The 21996-nt window shown below is 40.9% G+C and overlaps 1 protein-coding gene across 1 annotated transcript in view; it reads right to left on the reverse strand.

Moving 5' to 3' along the window:
• Window positions 1-21996, reverse strand: part of LOC139766039 (spatacsin) — a 526943-nt gene that overhangs the window by 142317 nt on the left and 362630 nt on the right. The window contains exons 23-24 of the mRNA XM_071694164.1: window positions 20570-20712; window positions 9443-9664 (exon numbers count right to left, since the gene is read on the reverse strand). Coding sequence (XP_071550265.1) covers window positions 9443-9664; window positions 20570-20712 — 365 coding nt within the window. The remainder of the gene's footprint in view (window positions 1-9442; window positions 9665-20569; window positions 20713-21996) is intronic.

Raw genomic sequence — 21996 nt, forward strand, 5'->3', positions numbered from 1 at the left:
TCCCATTTGTTCCCTAGTCTTATGCACTTTATTTACCTCCTTCCAAAACATCTTCTTATTCTCCCTGAAATTTAATGATACTCTCTCACCCCAACTCTTATTTGCCCTCTTTTTCACCTCTTACACCTTTCTCTTCACCTCCTGCCACTTCCTTTTATACATCTCCAACTCATTTGCATTATTTCCCTGCAAAAATTGTCCAAATGCCTCTCTCTTCTCTTTCACTAACAATCTTTCTTCTTCATCCCACCACTCACTACCCTTTCTAATCTGCCCACCTCCCATGCTTCTCATGCCACAAGCATCTTTTGTGCAAGCCATCACTGCTTCCCTAAATACATCCCATTACTTACCCACTTCCCTTACGTTCTTTGAGAGGTGTAACTGGAGGGATGTCTGATTATTATCTTGTGGAGGCGAAGGTGAAGATTTGTAGAGGTTTTCAGAAAAGAAGAGAGAATGTTGGGGTGAAGAGAGTGGTGAGAGTAAGTGAGCTTGGGAAGGAGACTTGTGTGAGGAAGTACCAGGAGAGACTGAATACAGAATGGAAAAAGGTGAGAACAAAGGAGGTAAGGGGAGCGGGGGAGGATTGGGATGTATTTAGGGAAGCAGTAATGGCCTGCGCAAAAGATGCTTGTGGCATGAGAAGCGTGGGAGGTGGGCAGATTAGAAAGGGTAGTGAGTGGAGGGATGAAGAAGTAAGAGTATTAGTGAAAGAGAAGAGAGAGGCATTTGGACGATTTTTGCAGGGAAATAATGCAAATGAGTGGGAGATGTATAAAAGAAAGAGGCAGGAGGTCAAGTGAAAGGTGCAAGAGGTGAAAAAGAGGGCAAATGAGAGTTGGGGTGAGAGAGTGTCATTAAATTTTAAGGAGAATAAAAAGATGTTTTGGAAGGAGGTAAATAAAGTGCGTAAGACAAGGGAGCAAATGGGAACTTCAGTGAAGGGGGCAAATGGAGAGGTGATAACAAGTAGTGGTGATGTGAGAAGGAGATGGAGTGAGCATTTTGAAGGTTTGTTGAATGTGTTTGATGATGGAGTTGCAGATAGAGGGTGTTTTGGTCGAGGTGGTGTGCAAAGTGAGAGGGTTAGGGAGAATGATTTGGTAAACAGAGAAGAGGTAGTAAAAGTTTTGCGGAAGATGAAAGCCGGCAAGGCGGCGGGTTTGGATGGTATTGCAGTGGAATTTATTAAAAAAGGGGGTGACTGTATTGTTGACTGGTTGGTAAGGTTATTAAATGTATGTATGACTCATGGTGAGGTGCCTGAGGATTGGCAGAATGCTTGCATAGTGCCATTGTACAAAGGCAAAGGGGATAAAAGTGAGTGCTCAAATTACAGAGGTATAAGTTTGTTGAGTATTCTTGGTAAATTATATGGGAGGGCATTGATTGAGAGAGTAAAGGCATGTACAGAGCATCAGATTGGGGAAGAGCAGTTAGGTTTCAGAAGTGGTAGAGGATGTGCTGATCAGGTGTTTGCTTTGAACAATGTATGTGAGAAATACTTTGAAAAGCAAATGGATTTGTATGTAGCATTTATGGACCTAGAGAAGGCATATGATAGAGTTGATAGAGATGCTCTGTGGAAGGTATTAAGAATATATGGTGTGGGAGGCAAGTTGTTAGAAGCAGTGAAAAGTTTTTATCGAGGTTGTAAGGCATGTGTACGTGTAGGAAGAGAGGAAAGTGATTGGTTCTTAGTGAATGTAGGTTTGTGGCAGGGGTATGTGATGTCTCCATGGTCTTTAAATTTGATTATGGATGGGGTTGTTAGGGAGGCGAATGCAAGAGTTTTGGAAAGAGGGGCAAGTATGCATTCTGTTGTGGATGAAAGAGCTTGGGAGGTGAGTCAGTTGTTGTTTGCTGATGATATAGCACTGGTGGCTGATCCATGTGAGAAACTGCTGAAGCTGGTGACTGAGTTTGGTAAAGTGTATGAAAGAATGCTGAGAGTAAATGTGAATAAGAGCAAGGTTATTAGGTACAGTAGGGTTGAGGGACAAGTCATCTGGGAGGTAAGTTTGAATGGAGAAAAACTGTAGAAAGTGAAGTGTTTTAGATATCAGGGAGTGGATTTGGCAGCAGATGGAACCATGGAAGCAGAAGTGAATTATGGGGTGGTGGAGGGAGCGAAAGTTCTGGGAGCATTGAAGAATGTGTGGAAGTCGAGAACATTATCTCAGAAAGCAAAATTGGGTATGTTTCAAGGAGTAGTGGTTACAAAAATGTTATATGGTTGCAAGGTGTGGGCTATGGATAAAGTTATGTGGAGGAGGGTGGATGTGTTGGAAATGAGATGTTTGAGGACAATGTGTTGTCAGGTGGTTTGATCGAGTAAGTAATGAAAGGGTAAGAGAGGTGTGGTAATAAAAAGAGTGTGGTTGAGAGAGCAGAAGAGGGTGTTTTGAAATGGTTTGGTCACATGGAGAGAATGAGAGAGGAAAGATTGACCAAGAGAATATATGTGTCAGAGGTGGAGGGAACGAGGAGAAGTGGGAGACCAAATTAAAGGAGGAAGGATGGGGTGAAAAGATTTTGAGTGATCGGGGCCTAAACATGCAGGAGGGTGAAAAGCGTGCAAGGAACAGAGTGAATTGGAACGATGTGGTATACCGGGGTTGACGTGCTGTCAATGGATTGAACCGGGGCACGTGAAGAATCTGGAGTAAACCATGGAAAGTTCTGTGGGGCCTGGATGTGGAAAGGGAGCTCTGGTTTTGGTGCATTATTACATGACAGCTAGAGACTGAGTGTGAGCGATTGTGGCCTTCGATGTTTTTTCCTAGCGCTACCTCACGCACATGAGGGGGTAGGAGGTTGTTATTTCATGTGTGGCAGGGTGGCTATGTGGATGAATAAAGGCAGATAGTATGAATTATGTATTTAGGGAAGCAGTGATGGCTTGCGCAAAGGATGCTTGTGGCATGAGAAGCGTGGGAGGTTGGCAGATTAGAAAGGGTAGTGAGTGGTGGGATGAAGAAGTAAGATTATCAGTGAAAGAGAAAAGAGAGGCATTTGGATGATTTTTGCAGGGAAATAATGCAAATGAGTGGGAGATGTATAAAAGAAAGAGGCAGGAGGTCAAGAGAAAGGTGAAAGAGGTGAAAAAGAGGGCAAATGAGAGCTGGGGAGAAAGAGTATCATTAACTTTTAGGGAGAATAAAAAGATGTTTAAGAAGGAGGTAAACAAAGTGCGTAAGACAAGGGAGCAAATGGGAACTTCAGTGAAGGGGGCTAATGGGGAGGTGATAACAAGTAGTGGTGATGTGAGAAGGAGATGGAGTGAGTATTTTGAAGGTTTGTTGAATGTGTTTGATGATAGAGTGGCAGATATAGGGTGTTTTGGTCGAGGTGGTGTGCAAAGTGAGAGGGTTAGGGAGAATGATCTGGTAAACAGAGAAGAGGTAGTAAAAGCTTTGCGGAAGATGAAAGCCGGCAAGGCAGCGGGTTTGGATGATATTGCAGAGGAAATTCTTAAAAAAGGGGGTGACTGTATTGTTGACTGGATGGTAAGATTATTTAATGTATGTATGTCTCATGGTGAGGTGCCTGAGGATTGGCGGAATGCTTGCATAGTGCCATTGTACAAAGGCAAAGGGGATAAAAGTGAGTGCTCAAATTACAGTGGTATAAGTTTGTTGAGTATTCCTGGGAAATTATATGGGAGGGTATTGATTGAGAGGGTGAAGGCATGTGCAGAGCATCAGATTGGGGAAGAGCAGTGTGGTTTCAGAAGTGGTAAAGGATGTGTGGATCAGGGGTTTGCTTTGAACAATGTATGTGAGAAATACTTAGAAAGCAAATGGATTTGTATGTGGCATTTATGGATCTGGAGAAGGCATATGATAGAGCTGATAGAGATGCTCTGTGGAAGGCATTAAGAATACATGGTGTGGGAGGCAAGTTGTTAGAAGCAGTGAAAAGTTTTTATCGAGGATGTAAGGCATGTGTACGAGTAGGAAGAGACAAAAGTGATTGGTTTTCAGTGAATGTAGGTTTGTGGCAGGGGTGTGTGATGTCTCCATGGTCTTTATATTTGTTTATGGATGGGGTTGTTAGGGAGGCGAATGCAAGAGTTTTGGAAAGAGGGGCAAGTAGGCAGTCTGTTGTGGATGAGAGAGCTTGGGAAGTGAGTCGGTTGTTGTTCGCTGATGATACAGCACTGGTGGCTGATTCGTGTGAGAAACTGCAGAAACTGGCAACTGAGTTTGGTAAAGTAAGTGAAAGAAGAAAGCTGAGAGTAAATGTGAATAAGAGCAAGGTTATTAGGTACAGTAGAGTTGAGGGACAAGTCAATTGGGAGGGTGGATGTGTTAGAAATGAAATATTTGAGGGCAATGTGTGGTGTGAGGTGGTTTGATCGAGTAAGTAATGAAAGGGTAAGGGAGATGTGTGGCAATAAAACAGTGTGGTTGAGAGAGCAGAAGAGGCTGTGTTGAAATGTTTTGGACACATTGAGAGAATGAGTGATGAAAGATTGACAAAGAAGATATATGTATCAGAGGTGGAGGGAGCGAGAATGTGAGACCAAATTGGAGGTGGAAGGATGGAGTGAAAAAGATTTTGAGCGATTGGGGCCTGAACAAATGGGAGGGTGAAAGGCGTGCAAAGAATAGAGGAAATTGGAATGATGTAGTATGCCAGGGTTGATGTGCTGTCAATGGATTGAACCAGGGCATGTAAAGCATCTGGGGTAAACCAAGGAACGTTCTGTGGGGCCTGGATATAGAAAGGGAGCTGTGGTTTCGGTACATTACACATAACAGCTAGAGACTGAGTGTGAACAAATGTGGCTTTTGTTGTCTTTTCTTAGTGCTACCTCGAGTGTGTGCATGGGGGAGGGGGGTGCCATTTCATGTGTGGCAGGGTGGCAATGGGAATGGATGAAGGCAGCAAGTATGAATATGTACATGTGTATATATGTATATGTATGTATACGGTGAAATGTATAGGTATGTATATGTGCGTGTGTGGGCGTGTATGTATATACATGTGTATGTGGGTGGGTTGGTCCATTCTTTCATCTGTTTCCTTGCGCTACCTCGCTAACACGGAAGACAGAGACAGTGCATAATAAAAAAAATAATAAAATGCTATTCCTTGAAACGTACCAATTTTTGGTGTCTGAGACAATGTTCCACACATTCTTCATCACTTGTAGAACCTTTGCACTTTCCCCCACCCCATGACTCACTATGGCTTCCATATTTCCATCTGCTAACAAGCCCACTACCAGATATCTAAAAGACTTAATTTCCTCCAATTTTTCTTCATTCAAATTTACATCCCAGCTAACTTGTCTCTCAACCCCGTTAAACCTAATAGCCTTGCTCTTATTCATCATTTATTTTCAAATTTTTCCTTTCACACACTTTTCCAAACTCAGTCATCAACTTATGCAGTTTCTCGCTTAAATCAGCTAACAGTGCTGTAACAATGGTAAACAACAACTGACATGCTTCCCAGGTCCTCTTATCCCCAATAGCTGCACAATTATCTCTCTCTCCAAAACTCTTGCATTTACATCCCTAACCACCTCATTCATACACAAAATAAGGAACCATGGTGACATCACACACCACTGCTGTATACTGACCTTCACTGGGAACCAATCACTCTCTTCTCTTACTACTTGTACACATGCCTTACATCCTTGATAAACACTTCTCCTCACTGCTTCCAGCATCTTACCTTCCTCACCATATATTCTCAACACTTTCCACAAAGCATCTTTACCAACCCTGTCATATGCTTTCTCCACATCCATAAGTGCCACATACATATCCATGTTTTTCAAAGTATTTCTCACACATTCTTCAAAGTAAACAACTGATCAACGCATCCTCTACTAATTCTGAAACCACACTGCTCCTCCCCAATTTGATGCTCTGTACATGGCTTCACCCTCTCAATCAATATCCTCATATACAATTTTCCAGGTATACTCAACAAACTTATGTCTTTGTAGTTTGAACACTCACCTTTAACCCCTAAGCCTTTATATAATGGCACTATATATGCATTTGCCAGTCCTCTGGCACTTCACCACGATCCATAAATACATTGAATATCCTTACCAACCAATCAACAACAAAGTCACTCCTTTCTTAATACATTCAATTGCAACACCATCCAACCCTGCTGCTTTACCACCTTTCATCTTCAGCAAGACTTTCACCGTTTCTCTGTTCACCAAACCACCCCATCAAAACCCTCCACATCTGCCACTATATCATCAAGTACATTAAACAGTCCTTCAAAATACTCACTCCATTTCCTCCTCACTCCTTCACTACCTGTTATCACTTCCCCCCTTGCCCCCTTCATCTGAGTCAGTTGCTGTTTGCTGATGACAGAGCACTGGTGGCAGATTTGAGTGAGAAACAAGATGGTGACTGAGCTTGGGGCACTGAGGAATATGTGGAAAGAGAGGTCATTATATGGGAGGACAAATAGAGGCATGTTTAAGGTATAGTAGTCTGAATGAAGTTGTATGGATGCAATACTCAGGGGATATAGAAAAAGATGTATGGAAGAGGATGGAGGCACTAGAAATAAAAAATCTGAGGACAGTAAGTGGTTTGAGGTAATTTGATTGAACAATTAATAAAAGGGTAAGAGAAAGGTGTGGTAATGAGTACAGTTGATGTAGCTGAAAAGGGTCTACTGAAACAGTTTGGAAATATGGAGAAAATGAGTGAGGAGAGGCTGACAAAAGAATATAAGTGTCAGAAGTGGAATACATGTGTCAGAAATAAAAGGGAAAGAAGGGGAAGAGCAAACTGGAGATGAAAGGAAAGAGTGAAAAATATTTTGAGTGGTCTGGGCCTCAACATTCAAGAGGGTAAAAGGTATGAATAGGATTGAGTGAACTGAAATGATATATCCAGGGAGCCATGTGCTGTCAATAAACACTGAACCAGGGCATGTGAAAGTGCTGTAGGATACCATGGAAAGGTTTGATGGGCCTGGATGTGGATGGGGGCTGTGGTTTCAGTGCATAAGTGAACTCCAAAGTGGACAGAACTAATTCAACTGATATAACTGCATGTACTGCTATCAAACAGGAGCTTCAAGAAGCAGAGAAGAACATCTGTTTACACAATATTCAATAAATGAATGTTAAATTATTCTTTAGGGGTGATTTGGTTGTCACCAAACTTTCAATATTTAGGCTGACTATTGTTGTGCAACTAAACAAGACAATTGAAGAACTATAAGACTTGTACATAATCTTATCTTTCAGCCCATAAAAAGACAGGTATTGATGTATGCACAGGTATATGTACTACTGGACACTTCAAAGAAGACCCTGAAAGGACTGGAAGAACATTATGTAATGACATTTAATAAGATCTCTGGGGAAATAAAAATTATTAAGCCAACTTACATAAAGTAAGCAAAGGCTAGCCCATCATTGAAAAAAAGCATAACTGGATGTATACAGTCAGTCATATAAGATCATCCTATTGAACTGACTGAGAGCTCTTAACTGGTTCAATGTGTAATTCCACTAAAGTGGCAACAGGATATTCTTGGGAAAATGGCACAATACTATCTGGAGGAAGTGAAGTGGTTTAGATATCTGGGAGTGGATTTAGCAGCAGATGGAACCATGGAAGCAGAAGTGAGTCACGGGGTGGGGGAGGGGGGCGAAAGTACTGGGAGCATTTAAGAATGTATGGAAGGCGAGAACGTTATCTCAAAGAGCAAAAATGGGTATGTTTGAAGGAATAGTGGTTCCAACAATGTTATAAGGCTGCGAGATGTGGACTATAGGTAGGTTTGTATGGAGGAGGTTGGATGTGTTGGAAATGAAATGTATGAGGATAACATGTGGTGTGATGTGGTTTGATCGAGTAAGTAATGAAAGGGTAAAAGAGATAAGTGGTAATAAAAAGCATGTGGTTGAGAGAGCAGAAGAAGGTGTATTGAAATGTTTTGGCCACATGGAGAGAATGAGTGAGGAAAGACTGACAAAGAGGATATATGTGTCAAAGGTAGAGGAAACGAGGAGAAGTGGGAGACCATATTGGAGGTGGAAGGATGGAGTAAAAAAGATTTTGAGCAATTGGGGCCTGAACATATAAGAGGGTGAAAGGCGTGCAAGGAATACAGTGCATTGGAATGATGTGGTATACCAGGGTCAATGTGCTGTCAATGGATTGAACCAGGGCATGTGAAGCATCTGGGGTAAACCATGGAAAGTTTTGTGGGGCCTGGATGTGAAAAGGGAGCTATGGTTTTGGTGCATTACACATGACAACTAGGGACAGAGTGTGAACGAATGTGGCCTTTGTTGTCTTTCCCTGGTGCTACCTCGCATGCACGCACGGGGGTGCCGTTTCACGTGTGGTGGGGTGGAAACGGGAATGGATGGGGGCAGCAAGTATGAGTGTGTACATGTGTATATATGTATATGTCTGTGTATGTATATATATGTATACATTGCATTGTATAGGAATGTACATGTGTGTGTGTGTGGGCGTGTATCTATATACGTGTATGTGGGTGGGTTGGGCCATTCTTTCATCTGTTTTCATGCACTACCTCGCTAACGCGGGAGACAGCGACAAAGTATAATAAAATATAATAATTTTTTCTGGTCATATATACTGATTGTCTTAAGTTGCATAGGTCGTAAATAGGGGGATAGACAATACAGGAATACAGGTATCTTAGTTCAGTTTTGTTCTTACTCTTCTAAAAGCAGTGCCAACTTGGCCTTCAGTACACTATACACTACAGATAAAAATGTAAAGATTTATCAACACCTAAGAAATTATAAAACTTCCAAAAGATTGTACAATGAATACTGCAAATAATTAAAACATTGCTCCCTGGAGATAGGGAAGAAAGAATACTGTCAATGTACCTCCTGTGGTCAATGAGGGCAACTAAAAGAGTTTGGACTGGAGAGCTAGAAATGTTCCTCTCCTCTCTTTCTATCCAAAAGCAGGAACAAAGGAAAATACAAAATGATCTTTTAACCTCTAAGGCTCAGTCTGGACACTACCTTGCTCATGTGAGAGAGTGATATTGTACGAAAGAAGAAAGGAAATTCAGGTATTATTGCATCCATTATGAAAAAACAGCGCAATTTGAAAAAGACTATGGAGAAAGGGGAGCAATGCTCCTATCACATATAATGACCATCATGTACCAACACGAAAGGGGAGCAATGCTCCTATCACATATAATGATCATCATGTACCAACACATTATGTAAACTGTCTCAAATCATTGTTTTTCTAAAGCTTATCTCTAAGTGGATGAGGAAAGACTACAGTCATGATCATAATGAATGGTAGGAGAATCTTAGCAACATCAAAAATCTGATCTATCTTTGTCAATGATATAAAGTTGTCTATTGCTATATTTACAGAATTTCCTTGAAAACATTTTAAGATAAGGAATATTTTCTACAGTGGTATTATACCTCAGAGTAAAGAAGGAAGTGCAGAGCAACAAGCCTCAGCGTGTCTGTATCTTCAGGGTATTTGGAGCGAAGATAGTGCAAAAGGGCTCGGTCAAGACCTGTCTCCCTTCCTCTTGGGTCTGAAGCACGACCTAGCAGCTGCTCAAATTGATCACGTTCCCTTAAAGCATCAATGATATATGACATTTCACTGTACCTTCCCACACCAATCAAAAGCCGCACCTGAAAAAAATCAGATGTATCAAATGTATTAGCTGATGCTACCATATTGATCCTGAAAAATCAGATTAATCTTCTAACATCAGCTTGTGCAAAATATGGGGCAAGAAGTGTGTGTAAAACCCTGGAAATGAGCAATAATGTAATAAGGAATTATGTTGTATTTCTCATCAAAATACACCCAAATAAGACATTCATTTCATCAAAGACAGCCCCCATTTCTACTGTTTTTTCTCTACACAAAGAAAACCAATTTTGAGGAGAAACACTAATTTGTGCATTTCTACACATGATGCTTTAGAGGATGAAAGCTAGACAGTCTTACCTAGTTTGTGGTATCTGAACCCTGGCATGGGAGCCTACCCTCTATAAAAATGTAACTATTACTCTCTAATAACTCTTATTAAAAAAAAAATGTGGCATGAAAATTAGAAATAAAACTGGACAACTGAACATGATCATCTTTTTTCTTTTGCAACCAACACCCAAGACTCGTATCCATAAAACACTGTCAAGAATATACCTATCAACATACCTATCTCTGCCCAAACAGACAATGACAATCTTTCACACATTCTTTAATGCACTGAAGACCTTATCCCTCTCTCACACTCTCATGATTCACTTCAGATCCTATGGTTCCAACTAAAATATCCACTTACAGGTACCTTACGAATTCCATTTCTTCTGGGTCCTTATCATTCAAACTTACTCTTAAACCATACTGTCTCATCCCCCTACCCTACCTAATTATCTTCACTTTGTTCAAATTTACTCTAAATTTTCTCCTCTCACAGACACTCTCCCAAACTATGTCACCTGCTTCAGAAATTTTTCTCTTAAATCTGCTGTGTCATCTGCAATAAGGAACTGATTTACCTTCCACGCTCCCTAACCCAAGCATACAGCAGGTCTGCCCTTCATCCTGCTACCTTTCTGTTCACCACCATTTTCATGATGAGCCAGACTCTTCCCATACAAACCACTTAATGATCAACCACCAACTGTCAAGTAAAAATAAAAAGTTCCCCTTGCTTCACACTTAAACAACCTACACTTAAATACACAATGAAATGACCCACCACACATTAAGCAAATGACATCCCAACCAACTCTTAAGCACCACTCCATCAGACATACATCCATCTGAGGCTACACTCCCAAGATGTATAACTTGACCTTTCTTGTCTATGTTCTGGATAACACCCAACTATGAAGGACTACAAACACTGATTTTGCATATCACAAGGCCTCTCATGATAAAATGCAACTTCAACACTGAACTTCTGTTCCTTAATCTAACTGTGATCACCTCAGAAAGACAAGAACACATCACCACACATCTTAACTTTTAGTCCTCATTGGTGGACATGGCCAGTTTCCTGAATGCTGTAAGGTACAACTTTTAGTCCTAACTGGAGGATGTGGCCAGCTTCCTGAGTGCTGTGGGTTCACCACAGGAATTCCTGGAACAAAAAGGTAAAGGTGGAAATGTGTGATAGCGTAAGAAAGTAAATTCTAGACTGATGTAGGTAAAACTGAAAGTGGATGGAAAGAGATGGGTGAATATTGGTGTTTATGCACCTGGCCATGATAAGTGTTTAGGGAGCAGTTGAGTGAGTGTGTCAGCAGTTTTGGTGCATGAGAGTGAGTATTAGTGATGGGTGATTCAAATGTGGCAGTTGAGGGTATAACTGGTGTACATGGGGTGTTAAGTGTTGTAAACGGAAATGGTGAAGAGCTTATGGAGTTATGTGCTTAAAAAAGACTGACAACTGAGAATATCTGGTCTAAAAAGATACAAAAGTATAAGTATGTGAGCAGGAGAGATGGTCAATGGACATTATTAGATTATGAGTCAATTGATAAGCATGTAAAACACAGACTTTTGGATGTAAATGTGCTGAGAGGGGTAGCTGGGGAAGGTGAGGGTGAAGATTTGTAGAGGTTTTCAAAAAAGATGAGACTGTCAGGGAGAAGACAGTGGTGAGTGTAAGTCAGCCTGGAAAGGAGACTTGTGTGAAGAAATACCAGGAGAGACTGAGTGTAGAATGGCAAAAGGTGAGAGCAAATGAAGTGAGGAATGGGAGGTATTTAGGGAAGCAGCGAGGGCATGTGCAAGAGATGCATGTGGCATGCAAAAGATGGTAGATGGGCAGATTAAAAAGGGCAGTGAGTGATGGGGTGAAGAAGTAAAGTTGTAAGTGAAAGAGAAAAGAGAGGCATTTAGGCAGTACTTATAAAGAAGGAGTGCAAATGATTGGGAGATGTGTAAGATAAAGCAGAAGGAGGTCAAGAGGAAGATGCAGGGTTGAAAAAGAGGCCAAATGAGAGCTGGGATGAGCGAGTATCTTTAAATTTCAGGGAGAATAAAAAGATGTTTTAGAAGGAGATAAATAATGTGCAAAAGACCTGAGAACAAATGGGGACATCCGTGAAGGAAGCGATAGAGGAAGTGATAATAGGTAGTGATGGAGTGAGCATTTTGAAGAATTGTTAAACATGTTTGATGATACAGTGGCAGATCTAGGGTGTTTAGGTCGGGATGGTACTTGAAGTGAGAAAGTCTGGGAGAGTGCTTTGGTGAAAAGGGAGGGGGTTGTGAAAGCCTTGCGGAAGATGAAATCCAGCAAGATGGCAGGACTGGATGGTATTACAGCTGAATTTATCAAAAAAAGGGGGTGACTGTGTTATTGGCTGGTTAGTAAGGACATCAGTGTATGTATATCATGGTGAAGTGCCTGAGGACTGGAGCAATGCATGCATAGCATCACTGTATAAAAGCAAAGGGGTTAAAGGTGAGTACTCAAACTACAGAGGCATTAAGATTGTTGAGTAGACCTGGAAAATTATATGGGAAAGTATTGACTGAAAGAGTGAAGGAATGCACAAAGCATCAGACTGGGGAGAAGCAGTGAAGTTTTTAGAAGCATATCAGGTGCTTACTTTGAAGAATGTGTGTGAGAAATACTTAGAGAAACATAAATTTGTATGTGGCATTCATGGATCTGGAGAGGGCATATGACAGGGTTTATAAGGATGCTTTGTGGAAGGTCTCAATAATATATGGTGAAGGAGGTAAGCTGTCACAAGCAGAGTGAAGTTTTTATCAAGGGTATATGGCATGAGTATGAGTAGGATGAGAGAAGAGTGATTGGTTCCCAGTGAAGGTCAGCCTATGACGTCACCAAGGTTGTTTAAATTGTTTATGGATTGGAAGGCGGGGGAGTTAAATACAAGAGTTTTGGAGAGAGGGGCAAGTACACAGTTTGTGGGGAATGACAGGGCCTGTTGTTCAATGATGATACAGCAATGATTGCTGATCTGAGTGAAAAACTGCAAAAGTTGGTGACTGAGTTTGGAAGTGTACAAAAGGAAACAGTTGAGAGTGAATGTGAATGAAAGCAAGGTTATAATGTTCAGCAGGGTTGAGGGACAGGTTGGTTGGGGTATGAGAGTGAATGGAGAACAACTGGAGGAAAAGAAGTGTTTTAGATGAGTGTGGAAATAGCAGCAAATGGTACCATGGAAGCAGAAGTGGGTCCTAGGGTAGGATAGGGGTGAAGGTCCTGGGAATGCTGCAGAATGTGTGGAGAGAGAGAGAACATTATCTGGAAGGGCAAAAATGGTTATGTTTGAAGGAATAGTAGTCCAAACAGATAGGTGTATAGAAACAAAAAGAGTGTGGTTGAAAGGGCAGAAGAGGGTGTGCCAAAATGGTATGGACATATGGTGAGAATGAGTGACGAAAGGTTGACAAAGACGATATATGTTACAGAAGTAGAGGGAACAAAGAGAATGGGGAGAGGTAAATGGAGATGGAAGGATGAAGTGAGAAATTCTTTGTGCAACTGAGGCCTGAACATGCAGGAGGGTGAAAGGTATGCAGGGGGAAGCAATGCTGTTTCCAGTGGGGTTGGGTAGCGACAATAATGGAGAAAATGCAAGCATGAATATGTACATGTGTATATATGTATAAGTTTGTGCATATGCATGCATATGTAACTATATGTGTGTGAATGGGTGTTTATTTATATACATGTGTAAATGAGTGGTTGGGACATTCTTCTGCTGTTTCCTGGTGCTATGTCACTGATGCGAGAAACAGCAATTAAGTGAATAGACAAATCTATTTATCTTTTTATTATACTTTGTCGCTGTCTCCTGCGTTAGCAAGGTAGCACAAGGAAACAGATGAAAGAGTGGCCCAACCCACCCACATACACATGTATATACATACACGTGCACACACGCACATATACATACCCATACATTTCAACGTATGTATCTATACATACACAGACATATACATATATATACACATGTACATAATTCATACTTGCTGCCTTTATTTATTCCCATCGCCATCCCGCCACACATGAAATGACACCCCCCCTCCCCTGCACGCGTGCAAGGTAGTGCTACGAAAAGACAACTAAGGCCACATTCGTTCACACTCAGTCTATAGCTGTCATGTGTAATGCACCAAAACCACAGCTCCCTATCCACATCCAGGCCCCACAAAACTTTCCATGGTTTACCCCAGATGCTTCACATGCCCTGATTTAATCCATTGACAGCACGTCAACCCTGGTATACCACATCGTTCCAATTCACTCTATTCCTTGCACGCCTTTCACCCTCCTGCATGTTCAAGCCCTGATCGCTCAAAATCTTTTTTCTCCATCCTTCCACCTCCAATCTGGTCTCCCACTTCTCGTTCCCTCCACCTCTGACACATATATCCTCTTTGTCAATCTTTCCTGACTCATTCTCTCCATGTGACCAAACCATTTCAATACACCCTCTTCTGCTCTCTCAATCACACTTATTTTATTACCACACATCTCTCTTACCCTTTCATTACTTACTCGATCAAACCACCTCACACCACATATTGTACTCAAACATTTCATTTCCAACACATTCACTCTCGTCTGTACAACCCTATCTATAGCCCATGCCTTGCAACCATATAACATTGTTGGAACTACTATTCCTTCAACCATAACCATTTTTGCTCTTTAAGGTAACGTTCTCTCCTTCATTGCTCCCAGAAGCTTTGCCCCCTCCCCCACCCTGTGACTCACTTACACTTCCATTGTTCAATTTCAGAACATTACACTTCAACCCAGTAATAACATAAACATATGGGCATCACCATATCCTCCACTGTCCTGAAAACACTACATAATCATTACAAAGTCTGCTTCCCAAAAGCTGGGAGTGTTGTATAGGTACCGTAATAATTGTTTATGAGAGCAGCTATTTCAAATCTATGGTGGTTTCATTTGTCCAAGTATGGAATACTGCTCACTCATCTAGGGTAGCTTATCCTCCACCTCTGTGTAAACTAGAGGGAAATCAAAACCCTTCTGTCTCATAATTCTCTTGGCATTACCTCTCTTCAATTTTCCCTTCCTTATCACACAATGTTGCTGGTCTCTCTCTATTCTATACAATTTTATTTTTGCTGTTGTTCTCATGACTTGTCCACACATGGCCCCACCCCTTGGGTGAAACCAGTGACATGCATTTGGCGGTTGCTTCCTTCAGGTTCTGCATGAAGTCTGGCCACTTGAGGATTAGCCGTTATGATACCTCCTTACCCCCTTGAACAGATAGCTAAGTTGTGGAATTCTCTTCCTTCTTTTGTCTTTCCCTTCTCATATAACCTTTCTTCCTTTAACAGTCAGGTATGCAAAAATCTGCAGAACCCTGATTAATTTCTACTTCTTTCCTTATACTTTTTTCTCTCACCTGAGATGACCTCAACTGGAGCATATTTTGCCCCAGACACGTCAGTCAAGAATAACATACACGCACATATACATTTCAACGTATACATACATATACATAAACAGATATACATATATACACATGTACATATTCATACTTGCTGCCTTCATCCATTCCCACCACCATTCCGTCACACAAGAAATAGCATCCCACCCTGCACTGAGGTAGCACCAAGAAAGGTCAAAAAAGGCCATATTCGTTCACACTCAGTCTCTAGCTGTCATGTATAATGCACTGAAACCACAGCTCCCTTTTCTCATCCAGTCCCCACACACTTTTCCATGGTTTACCCAAAACACTTCACATGCCCTGGTGAATTCAATCCATTGACAGCACATTGACACCTTATACCACCTTGTTCCAATTCACTCTATTCCTCACACTCCTTTCACCCTCCTGTATGCTCAGGCCCCAATTGCTAAAAATCTCCCTCACTCCATCCTTCCATCTCCATTTTGGTCTTCCGCTTCTCCTTCTTCCCTCCATCTATGACACATATATCCTCTTTGTCAATCTTTTCTCACTCAATCTCTCCATGTGACCAAACCATTTCAATACACCCTCTTCTGCTCTCTCAACCACATTCTTTTTATCACCACACATCTCTCTTACCCTTTCATTACTTATTCGATCAAACCACCACACACTACATATTATCATCAAACATTTCATTTCCAATACATCCACCGTCCTCCGCACAACCTTATCTATAGCCTATGCCTTGCAACCATATAACATTGTTGGAACCACTATTCCTTCAAACATACCCATTTTTGCTCTCCGAGATAATGTTCTCCCCTTCCACACATTCTTCAACGCTCCCAGAACCTTGCTCCCTCCCCCACCCTGTGACTCACTTCTGCTTCCATGGTTCCATCTGCTGCTAAGTCCACTCCCAGATATTCAAAACATTTCACTTTCTTCACTTTTTCTCCATTTAAACTTACCTCCCAATCAACTTGTCCCACCACTCTACTGAACCTTACAATCTTGTTCTTATTCACATTTACTCTCAGCTTTCTCCTTTCACAAACTTTACCAAACTCAGTCACCAGCTTCTGCAGTTTCTTACCCGAATCAGCCACTAGTGCTGTATCATCAGTGAACAACAACTGACTCACTTCCCAAGCCCTCTCATCCACAACAGACTGCATACTTGCCCCTCTCTCCAAAACTCTTGCATTCACCTCCCTAACCACAACAGACTGCATACTTGCCTCTCTCTCCAAAACTCTTGCATTCACCTCCCTAACCACCTCATCTATAAACAAATTAAACAACAATGGAGACATAGACATCATGCACCCCTGCCGCAAACGACATTCACTGGGAACCAATCACCTTCCTTTCTTCCTACTCGTCCACATGCCTTACATCATTGGTAAAAACTTTTTATTGCTTCTAGCAACTTAGCTCCCACAACATATACCCTTAAAACCTTCCACAAAGCATCTCTATCAACCTTATCATATGCCTACTCCAGATCCATAAAAGCTACATACAAATCCATCTGTTTTTCTAAGTATTTCTCACATACATTCTTCAAAGCAAACACCTGATCCACACATCCTCTACTACTTCTGAAACCACACTGCTCTTCCCCAGTCTGGTGCTCTGTACATGCCTTTACCCTCTCAATCAATACCCTCCCATATAATTCCCCAGGAATACTCAACAAACTTATACCTCTGTAATTTGAACACTCACCTTTATCGCCTTTGCCTTTGTATAATGGCACTAAGCAAGCATTCCGCCAATCCTCAGGCACTTCACCATGATCCATACATTCAATGAATATCCTTACCAACCAGTCAACAACACAGTCACCCCCTTTTTTAATAAATCCACAGCAATACCATCCAAACCTGCTGCCTTGACAGTTTACATCTTATGCAAAGTTTTCACTACCTCTTCTCTCACTTCGTACACCACCCTGACCAAAACAACCTATATCTGCCACCCTATAATCAAACATTCAACAAACCTTCAAAATACTCACTCCATCTCTTTCTCACTTCATCGTTACTTGTTATTACCGCCGCATTTGCCCCTTCACCGATATTCCCATTTGTTCTCTTGTCTTATGCAAGTTATTAACCTCCTTCCAAAACATCTTTTTATTTTCCCTAAAATCTAATGATACTCTCTCACCCCAACTCTCATTTGCCCTCTTTTTCACCTCTTGACCTCCTGCTGCTCTCTTTTATACATCTCCCAGTCATTTACACTACTTCACTGCAAAAATCATCCAAATGCCTCTCTCTTCTCTTTCACTAACAACCTTACTTCTTCATCCCACCACTCAGTACCATTTCTAATCTACCCAACTCCCGCCTTTCTCATGCCACATGCATCTTTTGCGTAGGCCATCACTGCTTCCCTAAGTACATCCCATTCCTCCCCCACTTCCCTCAAGTCATTTGCTCTCACACTTTGCCATTCTACACTCAATCTCTCCTGGTACTTCCTCACACAAGTCTCCTTTCCAAGCTCACTTACTCTCACCACTCTCTTCTCCCCAACATTCTCTCTTCTTTTCTGGACACCTCTACAAATCTTCACCTTCACCTCCACGAGACAGTGATTGTACATCCCTCCAGCTGCCCTTCTCAGTACATTAACATCCAAAAGTCTCTCTTTTACATGTAATCCAATAATGCTCTCTGACCATCTATCCTACTCACATACGTATACTTATGTATATTTCTCTTTTTAAACCAGATATTCCCAATCGCCAGTCCTTTTCAGCACACAAATCCCCAAGCTCTTCATCATATCAACTTACAACACTGAACACCAATTTTACCCTCATCTGTCACATTACTCATCTTCACATTCAAATCATCTATCACTATAACCTGGTCTTGTGCATCAAAGCTGCTAATACACTCACTCAGCTGCTCCCAAATCACTTGCCTGTCATAATCTTTCTTCTCATGACAAAGTGTATAAGCACCAATTATCACCCATCCTTCTCCATCTACTTCCAGTTTTACCCAAATCAATCTAGAAGGTACTTTCTTACACTCTATCACATACTCCCACAACTACTACAAGAGTAGTGCTACTCCTTCCTTTGCTTTTGTCCTCTCACCAACCCCTGACTTTACGTCCAAAACATTCCCAAACCACTTTTCCCCTTTACACTTGAGCTTCATTTCACTCAGAGCCAAAGCATTCAGGTTCCTTTCCTCAAACATACTACCTATCTCTCCTTTTTTCTCATCTTGGTTACATACACACACATTTAGACACCCCAATCTGAGCATTCAAGGGGATGAGCACTCCCTGCTTGACTCTTTCTTCTGTTATCCCTTTTAGAAATTCTAACCATACTTGCTCACCATTTCCCATGTCAGCGAGGGAGTAACACGAAACAAAGAATGAAAGACCCATCCACTCATATACACATATATACATACAAACACATGCATGTACACATACACATATACATATCAACATATACACATATGCAAACATAAACACACATACACAGACATATACATATAAACAAATGTACATATTCATACTTCCTTGCCTTCATCCATTGCCACCCCTTGCATCAACCAAGTAGCACCTGGAAAAAAAAAAAGCCAAATTCGCTCCTTATCCACATCTAGGCCTCACAGACCTTTCCATGGTTTACCCCAAATGTTTCACATTCCCTGGTACAGTCCATTGACTGCACATCGACTCCAGTATACCACATCTTTCCAATTCCTGTATGTTCAGGCCTCAATCGCTCAAAATCTTTTTCACTCCATTCTTCTACCCCTAATATGGTCTCCTGCTTCTTGTTTCCTCCACCTCTGACATATATATCCTCTTTGTCTATCTTTCCTCTCATTTGTTCAATATATCCAAACCATTTCAACACACCCTATTCTGTTCTCTCAACCACACTCTTCTTGTTACCACACATCTCTCTTACCCTTTAATAACTTACATGATCAAACCACCTCACACCACATATTGTCCTAAAACATTTCATTTCCAACACATCCACCCTCCTCTGTACAACCATATCTACAGCCCATGCCTTGTAACCATACCTATTCTTGTTCTCCAAGATAACATTCACTCTTTCCATACATTCCTCATTACTCCCAGAACTTTTGCCTCCTCCCCCACAATATGACTCACTTCTGCTTCCACAGTTCTATACATTTCCAGGTCCACTCCCAGAGATCTATAACATTCTTTTTCCTAAAAACAATGAAATCTGCAACAAAACAGTACAAAGTCTTGACTAACAGAAAGCAGAATCACTCATGTTATCCCAAGCTCAAACTAAAAATTCATTAATCTTAATTATTCAGTATTAAAATGTAATCCCAGTTTCCTTTTTAAGGGGTTCCTGTGGCTTCAAGCCTGCACTCCAAGCAGAAGCATCCAATGATAATGAAGCTTTGCTGAAGGTGACTTTTCACTCTCGGTGTAACCACAGGTAGGTGGAGCTTAGTCATGGCAATAATATCAGATGGATTCAAAATTATGAAGCATTTCAAGTTTTAAAAGGATAATTATTGGATGGTTCGTGGAAGATGGATACTGGGGCACAACAGATACTCCGTACCAAAAATGACACTATCTCTAAAGATTATCTAATGCTTCCTAGTGACTATCTTCCACAGGGAACACAGTCACATTTCCTTCTAAACAAATAAACAGTTAAAGTTGTTATCTCTCTGACCACAATCACTCTACTCCTCACTATACCTTGCAGCTTTGATTGGATAAGAGTGTCTTGGATAATGCTTTCAAACTTTGAGTTAAAATGCTAAATGATTGACAATATAAGAATGATGCATCATTTTCACAAATTTCTCCTCTCAGATTTCAGCATTAACCATGCTTATTTTTTTCTAAATTTCCTGAGCGAGCAAAAACAAAAAAATTTCTGATGCGAGAATGTATATCAGTTTAACTACCAACATGTCAAATAAGTATCTTACCAAAATGTATCAATACCCACCTTCACTATCTTCTTCAGCTTAGACTAACCTCTACAAATCCCTTGTAAGATTACTTAACCATTTATGAGCAGCAGGCATAACTTTGAATTCAGTTCATTTCACTGAACATAATCTGAAAAATCACTTCATTTACCATAAGTGACCACTGTGAATGTTGCATGAGTGATGTCGTGAGAGATAATGCTGTCCGCAACACTGTTCCAATCCCTTCCATGCTGGATGCGGCAGTGAAGCAGTCATGAGCTCGTATCACAAGCTCAACACTCATACTATGTACTGAAAATAAAGGGACTTTCAATTTCTATTCTATTTGTAACTAATAAATTTGCTATAATTCAGAAACAGACAGATGGGTTGGAAAACTCCTTCCAAAGCTTGTGAAACTGAGAGCCTTTCATAGTGACTGAAATATCTTCAAATTATCATTATGAATGTCACACTAACTAATTAAGTTAAAAATATCTGAGTGCAAAATAACAAGAATGGTAGACTGGATGTTCAGATACCTGCAAAATTTTAGGAGGATGAAAACAGCTTTATCTGTGGGTAGGACAATGAGAGGAAAAAATATATATCAACTGTGGTAAAATCTCCGGTAGGATATCAATCGCTCAGATTCATACTAATGGTACTTTGGTCTACAAGAGCAGAGACTGAGAGCTGAAAGACATATGAGATTTCTTAAAAACTAATCATGAATCGAGGACTGAAAAAAGAATAAGGAAGTTTGAAAGAGATATGGTTTCAAAACGGAGTGAATTATTAAGTAGAGTATAGAAGACCACATTACAGCATTAGCATCTGGAGAAAATGACTGCATATCTTATCAGTCACAATTCATGTAAGCCTGATTATTTTCCATGAAAACATAAAAGTTTTGAAATTTGAAAAACTTTACTAGGCAGTTTCCCAAAGGAAATGGATAATCTCCTTAAGAATATTGGGGTTAGTTCCATCCCTATATCTATCTGATGGGGAACAATGGCTTTCCCTATCCATCACGAGCCTTTAGAGCAAAGCAGCAGCTTCTCATTCATTCTGGGCCTACCCTTAGCCAGCCAGAGAGATGACATAACTGAACTACCAGCTCTCAACCAAAGAAAGCTTACTTTTCACAAGATATGGGCATCAACACAAAAGCAGTCACAGTTGGTATATAGAGAAGCTTTTTGAAAGAGGAAGTGGGGAAGGCTGGCTAAAGCATCATCTTGGAGAGAAAAGGTTTTTAAAATTTCAAAACATTTCTCTCTTCTGCAGTTTGTGTCACAAGCACGGGAGCATAGCCTCATGAAGGAGGGTTTTGAGAAAAAGTAGCAGATAAGAATTTTGTCTTCCCTAAAGAAGGAACCCTAAAAACCTCACATGGTAGATCCAAAACATCTAAGCAATGGTATTGTCTGATGAAAGTAGTAAAACAAGTGCAAGACACCTCTTAGTTGGCTTCTCTTATGACAAGAGGTATCTGAGAAAAGCCAATGAAAAGGTTAACTGCTTCACATCAAGTGCTCTAGCATAATACCAAAGGTAATGCAGGAAAAAGATGGATTCTTAATCTGTGTG

The sequence above is a fragment of the Panulirus ornatus genome, chromosome 56 (assembly GCF_036320965.1).
Source record: "Panulirus ornatus isolate Po-2019 chromosome 56, ASM3632096v1, whole genome shotgun sequence".
In the NCBI taxonomy this organism is placed as follows: domain Eukaryota; kingdom Metazoa; phylum Arthropoda; class Malacostraca; order Decapoda; family Palinuridae; genus Panulirus; species Panulirus ornatus.